Below are 21872 nucleotides of genomic sequence, written 5' to 3' on the forward strand. Positions count from 1 at the left end.
AGACAACCACAGACAACCATTCATATGTGTATGCACATCTACAGGCAATTTAGAGTCAACCATTAACCCAGTGGGTCCCAAACCTAGGTGGTGCCCCTAGATAGAATATTTTCATAATGGGCTTGAAAATATTTTTACCAAGAAAAGGGGGGCCCTGCAGAAAATGTTTTGGAACCACTGCATTACCTAACCTTGTGGAAGAAAGCTGGAGAACCTGTAGATTCATGTTTGAATGTTTTCCCCGCTAACACATCTTATTTGCAAGCTTTGAAATTGCCTGGTGAGGAGGTGAGCTCTGCAATCATGACACCCACGGTTGAAATCCCATGTCACATGTCAGCCATATACAGAAGTGACTAAGTTCCAGACAGCCTGTTTCTGTTTGATGGAACAGAGTTGCATTCTGTAGGCCTATTTGTTACATTTTCAGTGTTTGTGTCTAAAAAGTATAGAAAGCCCAAAGTGCCATGAAACAGCTATATTTTAACGTGATTAACAACACCACTATTAACTAGGGCTGGGTACCGAATTCAATCATTTTTAGGCACTAACTCTTACTCTAACTTACTCTAAAGTATCAAGTATTGAAAAATGCCTCGTCGTTCAATACCCAAATTTCAATACCTAAGGAGTAGATCTCATCAGTGTCCGTGAGCCAATAAGCATACAGCATGCTTCTACCAATATCTAATAATGCTTGTGATTGGCTGTCTAACCTTACACGCCGTAGAGACGCAGGAAAAACTCTACGTTAGGAACAGAGACGGGGCTCGCGTAGTAGGAGCTGAAAAATAAATGGAAAGATTTGTGCCATAATGTTGTAATTTCTCTTTGTTTTATAAAATTGGTATCACGTTATCGGTATGAAACATTTTTCAATGATACCCAGCCATACTTTTAACTGCATTGTTAGGCTTCAGATGTGTGTTGTCTTTGTGAATTATCACTTACAGTTTTCCACATTCAGAGGATAAAATATTAATTTGCCTAAGAATATAATCACCTTTACGGCACATCACATAAGCGCAGAGAATAGCGACATTTCTTAGACAATAAAAACGGTGTTAAAAGCCGTGTTTGAATGTTTTTACTGCTTTAAAGAAATAAGTTAATATATTAGGAACGCTTATGAGTGAGCAGTCTTCATTGTTTTGTTTAGTTAAAACAATTGCAAGGAACCAAACTAGTGTATTTGTCATAATGCCATTGTTTTACCTTAACAGCATACAAAGACCACTCACTTGCTCATCAGTCAGGTCCTCGCGGAACAAGGGTTTTATCAGCTATGGAAATCCATTCATCAAGTCTATTCATAGCTGACAGCCCAGGAGGTTATGAAAGGAGTGTCTCACTGGAGCATATGGATGTGCCAGTCCCATCTCCTCTTCTCTAATGACACCCCTGTAGCCCTCATACATATAAATCCCCCGAATGTCATTTCACAGTGACTGCTCTCGCCACACTGGAGATAAGTCAGATAAGGTACACAAGATAGGTAGCTTAAAATAGGATCTCTTTATTGAATCCATACACATGTCCATGTCCATGTCAGTTTGTGTATTATAGTTGATGGCTAAGGAGCTAAGGCTTATTTTCCATTTTACACACTGGCAGTTGGGTACCAACCAAAACAAAAAAAGAAATCTGCTATCACATGTTGGTTGATCCATTCTCAGGCCCTCTGAGAATTCCACACAGTTCTGCAGTCGTCACATATAAACTGTGGGGCATATTTGATAAATAAGTGTGATTCTTTTACTAAAAGAAACACATTACTAGTTGTTAACTACATCATTACGTACTAACTGTATATCACCACAGCTGATGGTAGATGAGGCAGAGGCGGAGCCAGACGCTGTAAACATTCAGGGCTCAGCCCAAACCTAGTGGGGGTCAGCTATTTGCACTTATTTTTTCAAGCCATTTGGCAATAGCATGCCTAGAAATCTGTACATTATTTGGGAAAACTTAATAGTTGCCAAGGAAAACAATCATCCTGTAGAGCCTACATCCTCTTTTGTATCTAATTGTTCTCCAACTGATTCATTCTGAAACCAGAACACAACACATGTTGAGGATGACTCACATTCACTCCTGCCACCTAAAATTGGCTTGCATTCCTGATCTCTTTTAGTAGAGTTCACAGAATGGGGATATTTCCCCAGTAATATAACTTTTGATCCATTGCTTTGCCAGTCCAGTCAGAGAGACTGAGGTTAAATGACAAAAAGTTAGGGTTATTTCAAAACCCTGAAAGATTTGGGGCTTTTGAGAAAACATTCGGGGCTGGAGCCCCAGAAGCCGCCCTCTCGCTCCGCCCCTGAGATGAGGATGTCACATGTTCATACTACCCGCTTAGACAAAACACTGTCATAGTGTACATACATAGGTTTGACTGAGATCTTGGGCTAACAGTTGGATATTTACAATTAGTTGTAACTGAGTCTGTAACTGTGTGTTGACGCAGAAATGTCCAGGGAGATCAGACAGGATCATTTTGGCTTTGGATTTGCATGTTAATTGTCCTAAGGCATACTGAGTGGTGCTGTGAGAAGTCCAGTCCCTGCGGATCACAACGGCCTCACTTGAATGACATTAACCTCTGTGGATTCACTCGCCTTGGAGGTGACATCCAGGTGGTGGAAGTCATTGCTGGTGATGATGAAGACGATGGAGGAGGAGCTGAAAGTCACCCTCTTCTTGGGCCGGTGCCTGCTGCTGCACGTACCGGACGTGACGATGGGTCGGATGGGCCGCTGGACCGGAGCCAGGGGCCGCTCCTTGAGGCTGTGCCGCAGCCAGGTGCGCCGCGAGCAGATCAGCTGCAGCAAACAGCGGCGGAACTGTGAGAGGATAGAGGAGAAGCAGACAGAAGGGATAAAGGGATGGTATTTAACACAAGGATGAAATTAGGGATTCCGGATATGAGAAAAATATGCTGTAACGTTGTTGAACATGGCGATAACGATATTACTCGCTATAAATAAACAGATATTAAAATCAATGTAATTATAAAATGTAAAAAAATATTACATATATTTACCCCATATATTTTATTGGATATAGCATTCAAACAGTACAAACATAGGTCATAAGTCACCATTTTGTGTTTGCAATTGTCCTTTCGTGGTTTAATCCAAAATACAACAAATTGCTTGTCAGTTTAAAACAAAGGAAAGGAAAACATTTCCAACATTCTTTTATTGAACAAATTGAACATTGAATTGAATATAAAAGGCGCCAGTAAAAAAAGAATGGCTGTTACATTATGTCATGTAGAATGTACATTAAGTGTCATTCTCTGCTGATATTTTCTTTCAACCAACACAAACAAATATCTGAGTGACTTTTGCGATATGTCGCAGCCTGCAGCAATGTGTATATTTCACCAGTTATGACGATAAAAAAAAACAATATATTGTGCAGTCCTAGATGAAATAGCACCATGTCCTCGCTCATTTGTCAAATACACAAGATATGAGCCTCTCAGGATGCCAGCAAAATAAGGCTAGTGTCTACACACCCGACATCCACACTGGACATATCAAGGCTTAGATAATTAGAAGAATACACACTATGATGCAGATTTTATTCTTATTTTAAATTAGAAGAAATGTTCTACTTTTTTTTTTTACTGGAATTGTTGGGTCTTTGTAAATTAGAGTGTGGTCTAGACCTACTCTTTCTGTAAAGTGTCTCGAGATAACTCTTGTTATGATTTGATACTATAAATAAAATTGAATTGAAACTGAATTGCACTATGTTGTGTTCGAGATGTTCCTACAAATGAGGGCTGCACAATATATGTTTTTTTTTTATCGTCATCGCGATATCAACTGGCGCAATAAACAAATCTCAAAAGGCTGCAACATATCACGATAGACACTCAAGAGATGTTTTTTGTGTTAGTTGAAAGAAAATATCAGTAGAAAACTGCACTTTAAAATGTAGCTGTCATTCTTTTTTTTAGTGGTGCCTTTTATATTCAACTCAATGTTCAGTTTGTTCAATGAAAGAATGTTGGAAATGATTTCCTTTCATTTGTTTTAAATTCAACAAGCAATTTGTTGTCTTTTAGCAGAATACTGAAAGAAGAACTGAGTACACTTTAATATGTTTATGTATAACAAGTAATACTGTTATCGCGATATTCAACATTATCGCATATCACATATCACGTATCACGTATCACATATCACATATCACATATGTTCCTCATATCGTGCAGCCCTACTACAAATGCTCCTAAAAATACTAGTTTGTTTTACTAATATAAAAATACTTGTGTGTTTTCTACTCTCTACTAACTCTATCGACTTTGGTCTCCCTCTGACTCTGGTGGCACAGCTTCAGATGGTCCAAAATGCAGCGGCTAGGCTGCTCACGAACACACAGAAGCGTGAACACATTACACCTGTCCTGGCGTCCTTGCACTGGCTTCCAGTCCAGTCTAGGATACAATTTAAAATACTGTTGATGGTTTTTAAAGCTCTTCACACCCTGGCCCCCAGCTACTTAGCAGATATCATTCATCCCCACGTAGCTCCCAGGTCCCTCAGATCCTCCAGCCAAGTCCATGTCCCACGGTTCCCAGCTTAAGCAAAAAGGTGACAGAGCCTTTTCTGTTGCTGGCCCTCAACTGCCACCTGACATCAGAAATGCCCCTTCAATTGTGATATTCAAAGCCAGGCACAAAACTCACCTTTTTACATTGGCCTTTCCGGCATTTTAATTGTCTTATCCTGCTATGTTTGTAATTAAGTGTTTGTCTTTCAATGTCCTTTTTAGCCTAAATCACTGATTTGTAAGTGTGATTTATTTTTATTTTATCACCCTGTGGCTAATGCGCTATGTACAGCACTTTGGTCAGTGCGAGCTGTTTTTAAATGTGCTATAGAAATAAACTTTACTTACTTACTTACTTACTTACTCAAACCACAAAGTGGAGCAGCCCAAGAGGAAAACAAACCAAAAATTCCTCTATGCAGGAAAAACCCTGCTTTAAGTAGCCCCAAAATTGATAAATCATCTATTATTTACAGAACTTTGGGACTACCAACCTTTCTGCTCATGAACACGTAGATGAGGGGGTTGTAGGCGGTGCTGGACTTGGCAAAGAAGGAGGGGATGATGGCCACTGTGGGAGAGACCAAGTTCTTCCTGCCGAAGGCCTCCAACATGGACACAATGGCGTAGGGCGTCCAGCACACCAGGAAGCAGGAGATCATCAGCAAAAACATAGCGGCCACCTTCTTCTCGTACTGCAAGATCTTGATGATCTGAACCGTCTGGAGGTCCTGGATGGAACGCAGCTACAACAAACAGGAGAGAGTAAGATGCTATCAACATTTTTGCTGGTTTGGATCAAAGTTTGTGATTTAACTGGGCAGTTCCGAGGGCTGACTGTTTGAAAGTGTATATCAGGGGTTTTCCTGGCTCAGATGGCACAGAGCATTTTTTTTTTATTGCATTTACCTGTAATTTCATAAACAAAAATGTATATTATGCTTGAGTAAATACAACCCCAATAAACAAAACTGGTTAAACAAATAATTATAATATTTAAACAAATCACTGGGAGTGTCCGGTACAGCCTGAGAGAGATAAAAACATGAGAGTAGCGCTCATATTCAAGTTTATGTTCTGCTTTTTGTTGTTCTCGGTTGGTTGGTAAATTGCTCTTGAACACATTTAGAGAGGATTTGGTATTTTTATTCTCAATGCTTGTCATTTTGGTGCTGGTGATTTTTCCTTTGGGGCTGGCTAAAACCAAAAATTCCTCTATGCAGGAAAAAACCTGTATATGCATGCCAATGTGCTGCTACTCTGACTTTTTGTAGTTTGTATTATACATGAGGATTTAAAGTCATCCCAAACTAATCATACAGCATTTTTCAGGAATGACTAACCTTTTTGGCTTGTTACCAACTATTTTTAACTCCTCGTCAAAGGCTGCACATGACATGCCTGTCTAAGCTATGCATACAAACAATGATGTATTCTTCTCAGGTTGCTCAGTTTTTTTTGTTGCCCTCAAAAGGTAAAACTCTCCTGTATTAACATTATTTTGGTAGAATATATGCATTTTATTTTCTTTCCTGTACTTTTAATGATCTTGTAGTCTATATCTACGACCTTACACTTCCGGGATTGCTCCGTTGCCGACGAAAATTTCGGCCAGATTTCCGTTACCTTCCGCTTTCTTTGTGTTGGAATTCTAAACTCCGGTGGATTAATGAGGACTCTGGTTAACTGCTCCTCAGATCTCTGCAGGGTAAATCCAGACAGCTAGCTAGACTATCTGAATGTACACACGTTACACCAAAACAAGTTCCTTCCCGAGGCTATTTTGCAGTCGCACCATGGCTCTGTCGCTGCCCATGACGATTATGATTGGTTTAAAGAAATGCCAATAAACCAGAACATGTTTTTCTCCCATCCCAGAATGCTGTGTGGACTAGCCAGACCCAAAGGTCTGGCAAAGCGAGACTACTGATCTTGTGACCCCTTCCGACCTAAGGGGGTCTGACTTAAATGACCTGTAATGCATCTGTGAACACATTCTTTGCAACTTTATTGGAGTGCTACAGTCCTTTTATTTCTTTGTTTCGTCCCATCTACCTAGACCTCCTCCCTCTGCCGACTTCCGCCGTCATTGATTAGAAATGTATTTGTGTTTCAGAGATGAGAGGATAAAACATTTTCTAGACTCCCTCAGCACAGTCTACGGCAGCTGATTATCATCATTATCATCTATTTCCATGTTAACGTTCTTCTAATGCTCTCCAGGTTTCCAGACGTCTACAGTGAGATTGCCTTGCTTTGCCAAAGCAGGCCAACTGCTTTCGTATCAAGCCAAAAATATTCTGTAATAAATATCTCTTTGAAGATTTTCAGAGCATTTCCCAAAACGCTTTGATGTGTGCTGAGTCCTCCCAGGCTTATGAAGCGCTCAGGGAGTTTTGTGGTGCACTCACACTCCTTACAAGGTTGTGAATATGTGAGGATGAAAAGATAGCAGCTGTACCAAACTTGGATGCAGACAGACATATGGGACATTTGATTAGAATTGCACATTGTTTTTTCTTACACGTTTGCAATTCAACTTCAGTGGCAATCTGCTCAATGGTACAAACTAGGGCTGGGACAATATGCTTTTGTCCCGGTTCGATTCTTTCACGATGCATATATTGGCGATTCTAGAAGTATTGCGATCTAATAGTATTGAGAAGCTGGAAACGGATATGATGTAGTATAAACAGAAAATATTTAGGTGAATAATTAATTAAAAAAAAAAAAATATATATATATATATATATATATATTTGTTTTAAATTTGTTTTAGAAATGTCTCATGATATATTGTCTCTAGAAGTGTATTATTCAACTTTGTTATATACAATATATATATATATATATATATATATACTGTATATATCGATTCTAGGGAAAAGAAACAATTCTAAAAAAATCACAATACATATGATTTTCAATTTTACATACTTCAAGGCTGTCTTCTGCGACTGATGACATCAGTGACACTTAAAGGCAGCACTTCTACGGGCTCAGTACTGGCACAAGGAACAATAAGCTTTCCAATGAGGACCCAATGACTCTAGAAGGAAAAGCCCCGTTGGCGCAAAAGCATATTATGATAAGGGAGCCCAGGATGAAAGAGGAGTGAAAGGCAGCACTTGGTCGGTAAAGGTCAAGGAGTTTCTTTTCATTAATATAAAAACCCAGAGAAGTCTTTAAAGTCTGTATCTGCACAGGCTTTGGCTGAAAGTAATAATATCTAAGATCTTTATATTCGGCATACGTCTTAACTTTCTTTTACCTCTGTAATTAGAAAAGGCAAAATTTTTCTGATAAAAATGTACGTGTGCTCGCAGTTGAACTGCTGTTTGAAGATTAAGAGATGAAAGCAGTTGAATTGTCCATAGGAGAGCAAAAAGACGAAAACATTTAGGGCCCTATTTTAACGATCTGAAACGCAAGTATCAAACGTGAAACGCAAGTAGCTTTGTGGGCGGATCTCTGCCGCTGTTGCTATTACACCGGCGGGATAAATGACTCTTGTGCCCGACGCAAATCTAAAATGGGTTGGTCTGAAGTAGATAGGTGTGGTTTGGGCATAATGTGCAATAAACCAATCAGAGCGTCATCTCACATTCCCTTTAAGAGCAGGCGCGTTTATTCCAAGGCGGATTGCTATTATGACGGCGGATTTGCCTGGCACACGCTAGCGGGAGCTGTCCAAGATATAACAAAGTGTGTCTTAAAGCTATAGTGCGTAGTTTCTGTCGCCCCCATGAGGAATTTTAAGTAAGGACAACAACACTGTCGGCGCGTCCACATGATACAGCCCCCACCCCTCCTCCATGCAGTTGCTAGTAGCCAAGGAGGACACGGAGGATTAAAAAAAACATGGAGTCTTCAGAAGAGGTAATTATCTTCACTCGAGTTTCTGCGTGTGAATATCGCCGGACGCCACAATCTTCTGAACATAGTCATACGGAGAAATCCAGAGAGAGTTTTGTGGAGCGGATAGTCTTAATTAGCTTTGTAGCAACTCATTTGGCCATGGCTTAAATGTAACGGACGCTCATTAATATCAAAAAGTTACGCACTAAAGCTTTAACATGAATCAAACATATCATTAGCAAATGTAAATCAGCCTATTTGTGAAAAAAGACACATGGATGATAGACTAACTGGCCTATAGGTAAGGTAGTCACTAAGGTAGCCATCCACAGATACAGTTAATCCTAAGGATGCACATGTGTTTTTAACATGAAAACATGATTTATAAACTCATGCCAACAAACATTTTAATAGCTTAGTATTCTATGCACTTAAAATGTACATATAAAGGCTTTAGGCTGCCCTACACGTTGTTGTATGCCGAGTTTCATATGCAACTTCATTTTATACAATATGTAGTAGGGGGTCCCTGTTTCGTCTCTCTCTCAGTTAAGGGGTCATTGGTTTAAAACCCGTTGAACACCCCTGCTCTAGTGCACTGTAAGATGTAGTATAAGATCTGAAAGTTGTTTGAGAATAAAAATCAGTTCACAATTCAGTGTCACATTGACATTTAATAGTAAATAATAATAATATATAACACTATTAACTAATAATGATAATGATAAGCAGCTCAAATGGGGCAAGATGGAGTTAAACTAAACCAGCCACAACTTTTAGTGGGGGTGGAGCATAATCGTCATCAGCGTTAATGTTTCCTTCCCACATAATGAGTCTATGTAATTCATTCTGTTTATCAGTCTAACTCCTTTACAATGTAATAAATATGCTAACAGCTGAACAGCATGTCTTACCATTTGCACTGCATAGAGGATGTTCCCGTAGCAGTAGATCATGATGCCCACCGGCACAAAGAAACAAGCCAGGAGGAAGAAGAGGATGAAGGAGGCATCATTGGGGTCCTTAGATGCCCAGTCCAGGGAGCAGCCCAGCTGGTGGATCTCTAGCGTGTAGCGGTTCCACCCCAGCAGAGGAGCGCCCGTCCAGGCCAGGGAGTACAGCCAAATGTGGGCAATGGCCCGCCACGCCCAGGGGAAGTCCACCACCTGGGCATGGACCACTCGGATGTAGCGCTCATAGGCCAGGGCTGCCAAAGTCATGATGGAAACAATGCCTGGCAGAGAGACAGAGAGCCACACTGAGTAATGCACTGCAGGATCAGGGTCAGTGGCTACACAGCGTCTCTTTAGACTCAGTGAGTTTCATCATTCTATGGTAAACAGAGAACATCTTGGTGCTGAATATCACATTCAAGTATGGCTGCTTGATTATGGAAAAAATCATAACCACGAATATTTTGGTCAATGTTGAAGTCATTATTATTTAACACAATTACTCACTGACTTTTGGAAATATCTTGCATTTTTTTAACCTAAAAATCAGTAAAAGAGCTGAACAAATCAACAGTGAAAACACCTTGAACTGTGAAATCTCCCTTAATACTTTTCCTGTTAAACTTTTTTTAAATTCCCCTTCAGAACACAAGACAAAATAAGAGCTTACTTACTAAATGTAATGTGCAAAATAATAGTTTTTCTTGATTAGTCTGTTAGGAGCCAAACTATATACATAATATATAAATATTTGTAGCTCTTATGTTTATCTTCATAATTTTGTTCCTGCACATCTGCAAAACAGAGTTATGGAACCCTATCTAAAATTGATTCTGTAGACTGTATATTTTTAACACACATCACACTAGGGCTGTCTCGATTAAGGACATTTTTAGTCAACTAACACTCAACAATTTTGTCGACTAATCGATTTCGACACAAAGTACCATTCAAACGCACCACTTTAAAATCATGTGCTCATTAGTTTCTTGGAAATAAATCATTCAGCCAAGACGATTGTGATTGGTTTAAAGAAATGCCAACGAACCCGAGCACGTTTTTCTCCCAACCCAGATTGCTGTGTGGAGTAGCCAGACCTTCCTCCGCAGCGCTGTGGAGGAAGGTATGGCAATGTGAGACTACACACGCCTTTACATAACACACATCTATCCAATGTCAACACTCCAATGTCCTCTCCGTCCAGCTAGGGTTTCAGTAGGACGGACGTGCATTGACAGAGCTGCCAGGGTTTATTGCTGCAGCTTCTGTGGCCTGTGAGTGTGTCGGGCACACTGACACCAGCCTCCTATAAGTAATATCAATAAGGCGGAAGGTGACAGCATGTGAGTGTACAGAGGAGTAGTGGACACAGCTAGGGGATTTATTTTTATACACTTTGAGTTTGAGCGAGTTTACATCCGCCATTGTGATCATCTGCTGATGCGGAGGCAGCTGCTGACGTCATACACACCACTGTATCACGACTTCAGACGCAGCAGCCCAATGCTTTCATGGTTATCACTGGTGATTTTAATCATGTTTCACTGGATTAATCACTCACGGACTTTCACCAATATATTACCTGCCTCATTAGAGACAATAAAACTCTGGACCTCCTGTATACAAATGCTAAGGATACATACAGTGCCCCCCTTGGAAAATTGGATCACAACCTTGTCTTGCTGACTCCAAAGTACAGTATGTTCCTCTTGTCCAGCGGCACAAGGACTGTGAGGAGGTGGATTCAGGAGGCTGAGGAGGCACTGCAGGACTGCTTTGAGTCTACAGAGTGGGACGTGGTCTGTGAGCCACATGGGAAGGACATCAATAGCATGACAGAGTGCATCACAGAATACATTAAATTCTGTGAGAACATCACCATGCCCTCCCAGACTGTATGCTGCCTTCCCAACAACAAGCCGTGGATCACCAGTGGGGGCAGAAAGGTGCTAAGGAAAGTACAGCACGAACTGCAGGGGCTCCACAGGGGACTGGGCTGCCTCCTTTCCTGTTCACCTTATACACCACAGACTTTCAGTACAACTCAGAGTCATGTTACCTACAGAAGTTTTCTGATGACTCCACAGTTGTTGGGTGTTTAAGGGATGGACAGGAGGGAGAGTACAGAGCGTTGATGGAAAACTTTGTGGAGTGGGCTGGTAAGAATCACCTGCTGCTGAATGTGGATAAGACCAGAGAGATGGTTGAGGATTACAGATACCTGGGTGTTGACAACAGGCTTAACTGGAAAACCAACAGCACTGCTGTGTACAAGAAGGGGATAGGCAGACTTTCATTTCCTGAGGAAGCTGAGCTCCTTCAACGTGTGCAGCAGAATGTTGTTGGACCACTTCTACCAGTCTGTTGTGGCCCGTGCTCTGTTCTCCTCGCCCATCTGCTGGGGCAGCAGTGTCGGAGCCAGCGACCGCTGCGGTTGAGTGGAGGTCACTGAACAAACTTTAATCTATCATGGATAACCCCGACCACCCTCTACACCCCACACTGGTCCAACAGAGGAGCACCTTCTCTAAGATGCTCCGACAGCTTCGATGTTGCACGGGCCGCTACAAAAAAATCATTCCTGCTACATTCCATAAAACTGTGCAGTTCACAGCTGTGTGAGATAACTATCTCATTACCTCAGACATTACAATATTGCACTGGTACTTGCACACTGGTTACTTCATATTTAATATTATATATTTTATTTTGTTATATATATATATATATATATTACAATATATATTACATTATATATATATATATATTTTTTTTATATACACCTTGCAGCCAATTTTGTCCAGTGGCCACTATATTGCAATGATCTGCAGCCCAAAAAGCATTTTCCTCATAGGCCACCATTGTAAAAGAAACTATTGATAGGACACCTCAAACTGCAAACAGGGTCGGTTATAACTCTGTATTTAAAATGTTTAATCCATGAACTTTTCTTGAGCCCGAAAAAAAAAAGCGATTTATAAAACCTGTGACGTCACCGCAATGTAAAGTCTATTGGCCGAGCGGGAGAAACACTGCTGCGCATATTCAGTGGGCCGCGTATCACGGAAGTTAACCCGGAAGCTTAGAAACTTTTTACGCGTAAGTGCCTGGCGAGCAACTCCATTCAACTGAATAGGCGCCATTTTGGGATACGATTAATATAATACATCCATGAATGGAATGGAGCAAAAATATAAATTTTACAGCAGTATTCGTCATAAAACAAGCTCCTTAGTATTCAATTTGCATGTGCATTAGGTAGCGGTTCTGCTGTGACTGACTGACAGTGGCCTACCACTTAAAGCAGTCCCTGCCGTTAGGAAACGGTATGTGCCCGTTGAACACAAGCGACATTGTAGAAAAGGCCCCAAAGTTATGTTATTGTTGCAATTATTTAGTACAGTTGACCATATTGTGTTTTATGTTTCACGTTTACTCTTGTTTGTTCAGTGCTTGTAAAAGGGTGGCCAAAGCGCGTGCTGGTTGGTATATTATAGCTGATGTCACACAGTTAATAAGCAGTAAGATAGTGTTAGTCGGTCAGTTGGACTGTTGTGAGCAGCATCTTTCTTCAGAGTGTGCGTAAATGAGAAGAGTAAGTATATCTGCTGCATCATTCGTGCTACTGTATTTCTTTGTTAAACCAGCTGTTATTTCTGCTATTGATGTGGATGGGAGTTAGGAGTTTAACGGGTCGCCACGCTACGCGACCACTGTGCTAATTATAGCCACGTTCATACAAGCTAGTTTATCGCGTTCGGCTCACCTGACTCAGTGTGTCGGGTCAAAATATATAACATTGTGTTTAAACATGTTCATACCTTTACTACTTGTTGTTAGGATTGTTAAGTACTTTGTAGTTGAGTAAAATAAGAAGTAAGGGAGCACTGTCCCCCTGGTGGCTGAAACGGGTAATTGCATTGTTTAAAAAATGATTACGTTTGGCATGACCAGATATTTTATAAATATTTTAAATAACACAAAACAACTAAATGGTGGTAGGTAATACATCTGATTTCATATACTGCTTTAGTAAAAAACAATATTACGTGGCTGACGATGGGAGCAGCAGGACACAAAAAACGAAAATTACTGATGCACTGGACATCTTGCCATGCCAACGTTGCCATAAAGGTTTCCTAAATGCCATGTATATAAATTTGTTGTCAGCTTGGTTGCGCGTTTTGTGTATTTTTGGACTTTTATACTTTTATTCCACTTTGTTTAAGTGGAGAGGCCTCGTTCACCTGTTTGGAGCTGGCGGGTGAAAGTGACAATCGTAGGCCTTGCTGAATATATCGTGACATTTTTTGTGGATCTACTGATAGCTGTGGATTACTTTTTTTTCGTGACATCGGATTACGGCAAAATACAGATCTTTTTTCTTAACGTGTCTTAACGTTTTACGGTGTGACTGCGCTGCGTTTGGAGAGGCATCTCAACAGACTGTAGGTCGAACACTGATTGTTCACTTTTACATTTTAGTTGAATTATTCCGCCACAGCCGTGCCGCGATTGGCGATTGATTATTACCCATGTGTGCTTTGTTGAAGGGTCTCAATGTTTTATTGTTTTATTTCATGTGAATACTAGTTTACTAGAGGAGTAACTTAGTATGTGAAGTAATGCAGTAAGAGGCCATCCCAGGCGCATTTCCCCGGCTTCAGGCATGCTTTGAGTATTACAGACCCGTCCGTCACTTTGTGTCCATTCTCTCTGTAAAAATAGAGGTGAGCAGCGCGGCTGGTAAGTGTAGCACCTTCAGTTAATTTTAATGGACTCGCTCTGCTGTGGGCAGTGACGCGTTGCATACGTGCTCTACCTCCGATGAAGAGCAGCGTACATCCACCCCTAAACTTTGTCAGAGACCAGAGACCCAAATGGGCCTCTGTGTCTGTCAGACGGTCTGAATGAGATACTACCATATCAGCAGAGCAATAACATGCACAGCAGACTATATTACAACTCTCCAAATTTCAGAGAACACAGATGGGAGGAGTTATATTTTGAATGTGCACAAAGTTGTAAACATGAGCAGAAATCTGAAGAAACACATCTGAGCTATTGAAGTCCAGGGGTTTCTAAATTAATTAAAATGATGTATGATTCACATGAATAAGTGTCACATGCACATTTAAAGAGATTTACTTCCCCAACAAAAGACGCAAAAGAGGAGGGAAGAGTAAATTACGCCTACATGTTGATTCAGCAGAGATAACGTTAAATTTGAAAAAGTTGATCTACTAGAGAATAGTTTAAAGTAATACTAATAATAATAAGAAGAATGCCTGAGGGCCTTATTTTCTATATTTTCAATTGTTTCCAGCATAAATTGATGTAGAAAAGGGTAGAAATAGGTGCATAAAAATTCAGTGTTTAATGCTCAAAATGATATCGTTTGGAAAATCTGGAAACAAAACCTATGCCATTGGGTTGTCAGGCTATGCAGCTGTGACTGGTCCAGATGTTTGTGCCAGCTCACCGGGGCAGATACTGGGAAACTTTGGGTCACTATTGTGGTTCTCTAACCTCTGTGCAGCTCTAAATGTAACTGTAAATAATTCATTAAATGTTTCATAAAATGAACAAATAGTCTTTCTTTTCCCAAAATAATTACATACAGTAAGTGGGGCAGAGAGGACGAGGGCCAAACATTACTGGGCCTTGGCACAAAAAAAGTTTGAGAAAGGCTGTGATATGACTATTGTTTATTTTATGTTTGGTAATGTATATTAGTGCGTAACAAGGAATGAGTGTATACATATGTTTCCTTTATTCATTGTATTATTGTATTATTCATTCATTGTATTTTGTTCCTCTCTTTTATAGAAACCACACTCACACTCAAACGTACACAAAGGAACGAGGAAGAAATAAACGGAAAAAGAACATCTCTCAGCTCTTCATTTATGCATGGGATATTTGGCCTTAAGTGGTGTTCTGGCCAACACACCTGCGTGAACTTAGTGATAACCCTATTGTAAAGGGTAGATGTAGTAGAGTAGTCGTGAGCAGGTGTAAACACTCAGGATGAGTCCAACATGAAGTTGACAAGATGGGATTTTTGTTTACCCCAATTAAGGCCAAAGGAGGCAAAATCGTGATATAAAAATTAACAAAATTATGGAAAGCAAATAAAATATATAATTTCAAGAAAATAAAATAAATTGACTTGGGAGTCAAAACAATCCGATAATATAAATATACACCTGTTCACTAATTGACCTTAAATCAAGTGACCACTCTGAGGACATCCAACAGACTTACGTCCGACACCCTCAGGTCTTCCTCAAGCTCTCTCGAACAAATACAACTGCTAGGCTATATAGCCTGAAGCCCCGCCCCTCAAATTGGAACATACCAACACAATACAATGCAGGGGTGGCTCAGGTGAATAGACCGTAACGGCTCCATACAGCCAACATTGTTAAATCTAAGAAGCTAGACATTTACAGCATATCATTTATATAATTGACATTCAAATTAGCCAAAGCCACAATAAATCTTGATGGCCAATAAATGTATTACTTAAAATTCATGTCACTTCCTGTTACCCCGGAAGTCATAGAGTCATTTAAACCCAAGGATCATGGCAAACTTTACTTATAACAAAGAGAGCACATGCTGGTAAGACAAAGATCTATGGAGGAAATATTTATTCATAATTCAAATTGAAAGTCCAAAGAGAAAACGAAGCGAGATGAAATTAAAAATATTATTGTACTACGCTACTAGGAAAAATCATGCAATAATTAAATTTAAAAAAGAAAAAGGAAACTGAAAAAGCAAAGTTGATATGTAAAATGATTTATCTTTTGAATTTTCCATATGGCTTTTCCATTTGGATTTAATATTTGGCTTTTCAATTTCAATTTAACATTTGGCTTTTCAATTTGGATTTAATATTTGGCTTTTCAATTTACCATTTGGCTTTTCAATTTCACTTTAACATTTGGCTTTTCGATTTCAATTTAACATTTTGCTTTTCAATTTCGATTTTACATTTGGCTTTTCAATTTCGATTTTACATTGCCTTTTCGTTTGGACTTGACACATGTCAATGTAAATGAGGAGGCGTGGCCCAAAGGCTGGTGGGAGGGTCTTAAACAAAAGGGGTGCAGAGGCACCTTATGAACAGCAGGGGGAGCTGACTGCTGAGGAGCATCTGTCTGCAGCTTGGCCACCAGGCTGGCTTGGCCTCTTGTTTCACATGATAGAAAATTATGATTTAGGCTAAACACAAACGACATTTCATGCAACAACAGTGAAGTTTTCATGTAGTTACTATAATTGGGCCTGTGTTAGTGAGGACTAGATTAGGACTGTATTTAAAGCTGATTCTGGTTCCCAACTTCGCCCCAGGTGTGTGTGTTTAAAACACGGATGCAGACAACTTCTCTCTTTTGATGTTTTATTTAATTTATTTTTATTTATTTAGATGGATGTAGCTATAGCAAATCAATGCAGTATTAGATGTTAAATATGTGCACAAAAAAACTACAAGATTACCATCAGCCACTTTTCCCTTTATGGCTTTTTAATCTATTGTTGATTTGATTCCCTTTCCTAACTTCCTTTTTCGTAACTTGACTTTGACTTATCGTGTCAGTTCTTGTGTATTACATTTTGTATTGTTGTTTGTTATGTTGTTTATCTATATTGAGTCAGACCTTAAATGATCTGCCTTTACTGGAAATCACTTTGGGTCAACTTCTGTTGTTTTAAATGTGCTTAGCTATATCAATAAAGATGACTTGACTTTTCAAACTTGGCCCTACTGCTTTCTGCTCAATGTCATTTCAGTGATGAAAGAAGACATTCCCATACCTTGAATAACTGTATCTGGATGTAAACCCCTAGGCCTATTTTGCAATTGTTTCTGAAATTCTCATCTGTGACGTCTTTGCAATGCAAACCAGATCAACAAAGCCAGTGTTGCTGTGTTGTGGTGCCACATGAGGCAGGCAAACGTGTTCTTTAGAACATGTGCTGGAAGAAGAAGAAGAAGAAGAAGAAGAAGAAGAAGAAGAAGAAGAAGAAGAAGAAGCCAATGTCTATTAAGGGACAGTAAGATGATAAAAGAGGAGACACAACCATGCATCTCTGGGTTTAGTTTGCTGATAAGCAGCAAAAGCTTGAGGGTTTGCTCTAAAGAGCTTATTATCACAAATCCATCCACTTCGCTGCTGAAGACAGTTGTGCTGGTAATAAATGTGACAGTAAAAATACAAGCTGTGCAATTGAAGTGACAAAAAACATTCATCTGCAAAAAGCAATGACCTGCACAATATGCTTATTTTCATAAAAATAAAAAACACCTACTGTCAGATAGGGGTGCACGATTCAGAAAATGTCACGATTCCATATCGATTTTTAGGCTCAAGATTCGATTCAAAATCGATTTTCGATTCAAAAACGATTCTCGATTTTAAAAAAACGATTCACAGTATGTAAATGCAGTTACTTCTCCCATGTGATTGCAGTAGACCTATAATTTTAAAAAAAATGAATCGATTTTTGGAATTCTATGAATCGATTTTGAATCGCGATATGAATGTGAATTGATTTTTTTGCACACCCCTACTGTCAGACAACATAGTATTTAATTGGAATGGATTCAAGGTCGTTAGATTTTACTGCACCTCATCATGGGGAAAGACTAAAGGGTCAGTAAACAGTTTTTGACCCAATCTGTATTTTCAAATTAAGTGTGCACAAGAGCTGACAGAAAAAGTGTCACCATTTCAAAATGATGTTCAGCTTTTACTTATACTGACGTGTATTTTATAGAAATGACATCTATGTGGAATATCCTTCTTTCAAGCGTTATATAGTTATCAGTATTGAGGATGAGCTCATCTCTGCCTTCTACATAATAACACATTAGACTGCGTTTGCTCATATTCTGAATTATGTCTTACAATATGAGTAATATTGTTGCCTATAGTGGCAAATACCAAATACTTAAGGGAAATAGGGGTAAACAGTTTAATAAATCCGTCTCGTAAAAACGTTTATGTGACAATATTGATAAATTTGAAATATATGCTAGTATATATTCCTCTTTGTATGTCTCTCACCAAATAAGCTGTTGCTGAAGCCGTCCCAGATGCATGTCGCATGGCTCCAAGTCCACCCGCCTCTGACGCACGAAGCAAACGTAAAGTTTATTCCGATGACAGAAACCAGCAAATCACTCAAACTTATGTTGACCAGTAGCAAATTGGTGGGCGTCCTTAATCTCTTGAATTTACAGTAGAGTATGATGACAACGACGTTGTTAAAAAAGCCGAACACTCCAATGGTCCCGATAGTAAAAGCGAGAAGTTTGTAGGTGGCAGCTGTAAAAATATAATGTTCTGTACTTCTCTCCGCTCTGGTTTCGTTCGCAGGATTCATTGCGTGGATAAAAGCTTGGGGTGTCCAGCATTGTGCTGCGCACGGTGTATGGGTGTGTGTGTGTGTGTGTGTGAGCGCGCGCCCTGGGCACGAGACGCTGTAGGGTCCAGTAGCCGCTTCTCCACGCGCTCCCCCCGCGCCGCTAATTCAAACCTCCTCGAGCTGCGTTTTACTGAAACTGTGTCAATGTACCACTGTCAAGTAACATTGTTTTTAAACGTTATATTTCCGCCTATACTTTCAAAATAAATCAGTTTTTTTTACCTACGTGTGTGGCTGCGAACATATATAGGCTACATCCTGTACTGCACTCGTTTGAAAAAATAGAGGAAGCAATGCATTAAAGAACATTTCTAAAGTGATAAAATAATGACAGAAACTAAATAATGCATTTCCAGATGACGCACACTTGTATTTCATAATTTAATAGTTTTATTTTGAAACCAGTCTCCCAATGATCTCCCGTTTAATTGTGACTAACTGTGAGGAAATTGATGTAGCCTTCAATTCAATAATAAAAACAGTGACGTGTTTAATTAAATACTGCTATTTAATTATACCTCTAGGTAAGTGTTTGAATGCATTTATGACGGCAGATTTAGGTTTTTTATTGGAAGCTGAAAAAGTTTTTCAATAATTATCAGCATATGTATAAAAACACAACACAAACAAGGTGGCAGGGTTAGCTCAGTTGGTGGAGCAGGTGCACATATATAGAGGTCTATTACTTGACGCAGAGGGTCGAGGGTTCGACTCCAACCTGTGATTATTTCCTGCATGTCCACCCACTTTCATATCTAGCTGTCCTATTGCAAAAAACACAAACAAAGGTATAGCTTACCTACTCTTTCATTAACACTAGCAAACTGTTCTGGCTGCTGAAAAGACTGAACGTGAAACATTAAATATCTGTTTCTATTTACAGAATATTTCTTCACCTGGGGCATATGGTATGTCTCTCACACCACAGCTACTCACTGGAACAGGTGAATCTAATTTTTCTTCTCTCTATATGAAAGAGTACAAAAGAAAAGAATATTTTTTAGGAATGAAGCTGGAAGAATGATAGGAGGAGAGTGTGTGGATAACAGGAAATTAGGCACCAAAAGAAAGTGCATTTCTAGCATCCAAAGTGCCATGAGTGTACATTTTTTTTAAGCATTTCCGTTTGGAAGGCCTGGCAGGGGTCAAGTCACTTCACACCTTAGCTGACCTACAGTTTGGCACGCGGGCATCAACATGACGACAGCTCGGCAACTCTGCTAATTTTGGTTGTGTGTCTGCACCTCGTGTGACATTTCGAGGTGCTCTTCTTTCACCTGTCGTCTCATCCTGTGTCCACACAGAAACGTGACTTTGTTTGCATCTGACCTCATTTCTCAGTGCCTACAGGTTGATTCCAAATAGCAGATTTCTCTAGAATAACACACGGGATGAGAGTGTGAGCGATGAGGATGTGCATGACACACAGACTGTTAAAATGTTTTAATTATGCTGCAGGGTATTGTGCTCATCCACTGACGCACTTATGATGTTCATTTATAGTTTGTAGGTATTTAATTTGAGATATAGATTAAGCATACTCATCTTGATGTAATCACAGTTGTCACAGTTTAGGCTGTAGACTATCACTGTGATAAAATGTGTTATTTGTAATGCTAAGGGAGTTGTAAAAAAAAAAAAGAACTGTAAGCACTGAGGTCAGTTGTTAATTCTCCTGGAACATGTCATTGCTTTTTTATGATTAATACTGACGTCTCAGTGTAAAGACCGCTGCAGAAGAACAGCAGTGTAATAATGTTGCTATATTGGAAAACAGTTGCATCACCAGTGATCCATAGATGTAGGCTATTGTTCAGGCCTGCAACACTTAAAAATAAAAAAATTTAAATCCATTTAAACAAATAGGTCAGCGACATTCATTCAGGAAAACTAATTCAAATGTGTGATGTAAATGTCATAAATTGAACCGGCTTTATTGACAAGAGAGCCTTCATTTCTAGGTCTGGGACAGTTGGTTCTCTGGAGGCGTCACTCTTTCTATAGCCTTCGGTGCTACAGATGTCTCTTATTGAGTTTACACTTCTGCTTTTTATCTCTGGTGAGAGTTTCTGGGTCAAGCTTCCAATCAAAGCATTTCTCGGAGTCCCTATTTGTCCATCTCTCTCTCTCTCTCTCTCTCTCTCTCTCTCTCTCTCTCTCTCTCTCTCTCTCTCTCTCTCACACTCTCTCCTCCCATTTGTTTGTCACATGAGACAATGAACGTAATATCTACTTTTAAGGTCTTCCTATTTATTTATTTTTAGAGACATTTTTTGGTGTTATTAGCACCATTCAGACATACAGAACAAATTCCACAATATGTGCCAGGTAATATTGAATAAATAAAATAAAAACACAAATTGAACACAAACAAAAGCCCTCTGCCACCCCCCTCCCTCTGGGGAAGGTCTTCTTATTAAATGCACTCTTTGAGCATAATGAGCCTTCGCTCTTTAGCAAAGCACACCTGCTTGCCTGCACAAAAGCAACCACTGCTGTGCCCACTGAGATGCAGCGAAGAGCATTACACTCACTGTACTGTGAATCGCTTCTACAATCTAATGAATTTTTACACAAACATCGGCACTTCAAACACGACAAGGCCCTGTACAAGTATACCCACTACCCACGTCACATAAATTCAATATCATTATACTTTTACTGATACTCTCGTGCTGCAGTGGTTCACTGAAATGGTCTATCTCTCGTGAAGGAGCTGGCGTAAAGCCCTAGAGAAGCGGTGGTATTCAGTGCCATCAGCTTATTCGATCATTAGAACCACCTTTATGCATGACCACACACAGCTCCCCTAAGGTGTTTTCACTTGTTGACTTTTTAATTTTTTTGCATTCGGCTGGAAAGGTAGTTCTTTATTGTAAATTAAAAGCAAAGTCCTGCAGCAGAAAAGGCCAGAACAAGTAAGTGAATCATTTCCCGCGAGCTGCCAAAGTAATCATTGCAGAGTGGGGTTTAAAGAAATATTTAAACATTTTGGGATAACGCGCTTATTGCCTTTCTTGCCGAGTTAAAAGAGAAATTATTTCGACACCCAAT

The 21872-nt window shown here is 39.7% G+C and overlaps 1 protein-coding gene across 1 annotated transcript; it reads right to left on the minus strand.

Moving 5' to 3' along the window:
- Nucleotides 1-1495: 1495 nt before the first annotated feature.
- Nucleotides 1496-18959, minus strand: opn3 (opsin 3). The gene is made up of 4 exons (XM_039784906.1): nt 18458-18959; nt 9339-9658; nt 5061-5312; nt 1496-2843 (listed from the first exon to the last, which is right to left on the minus strand). Exons 1-4 carry the CDS (start codon nt 18774-18776, stop codon nt 2571-2573), a joined length of 1164 nt encoding a protein of 387 aa, XP_039640840.1. The 5' UTR covers nt 18777-18959; the 3' UTR covers nt 1496-2570.
- Between the last annotated feature and the right edge of the window lie 2913 nt (nt 18960-21872).

Source organism: Perca fluviatilis, chromosome 19 (assembly GCF_010015445.1).
Source record: "Perca fluviatilis chromosome 19, GENO_Pfluv_1.0, whole genome shotgun sequence".
Lineage (NCBI taxonomy): Eukaryota > Metazoa > Chordata > Actinopteri > Perciformes > Percidae > Perca > Perca fluviatilis.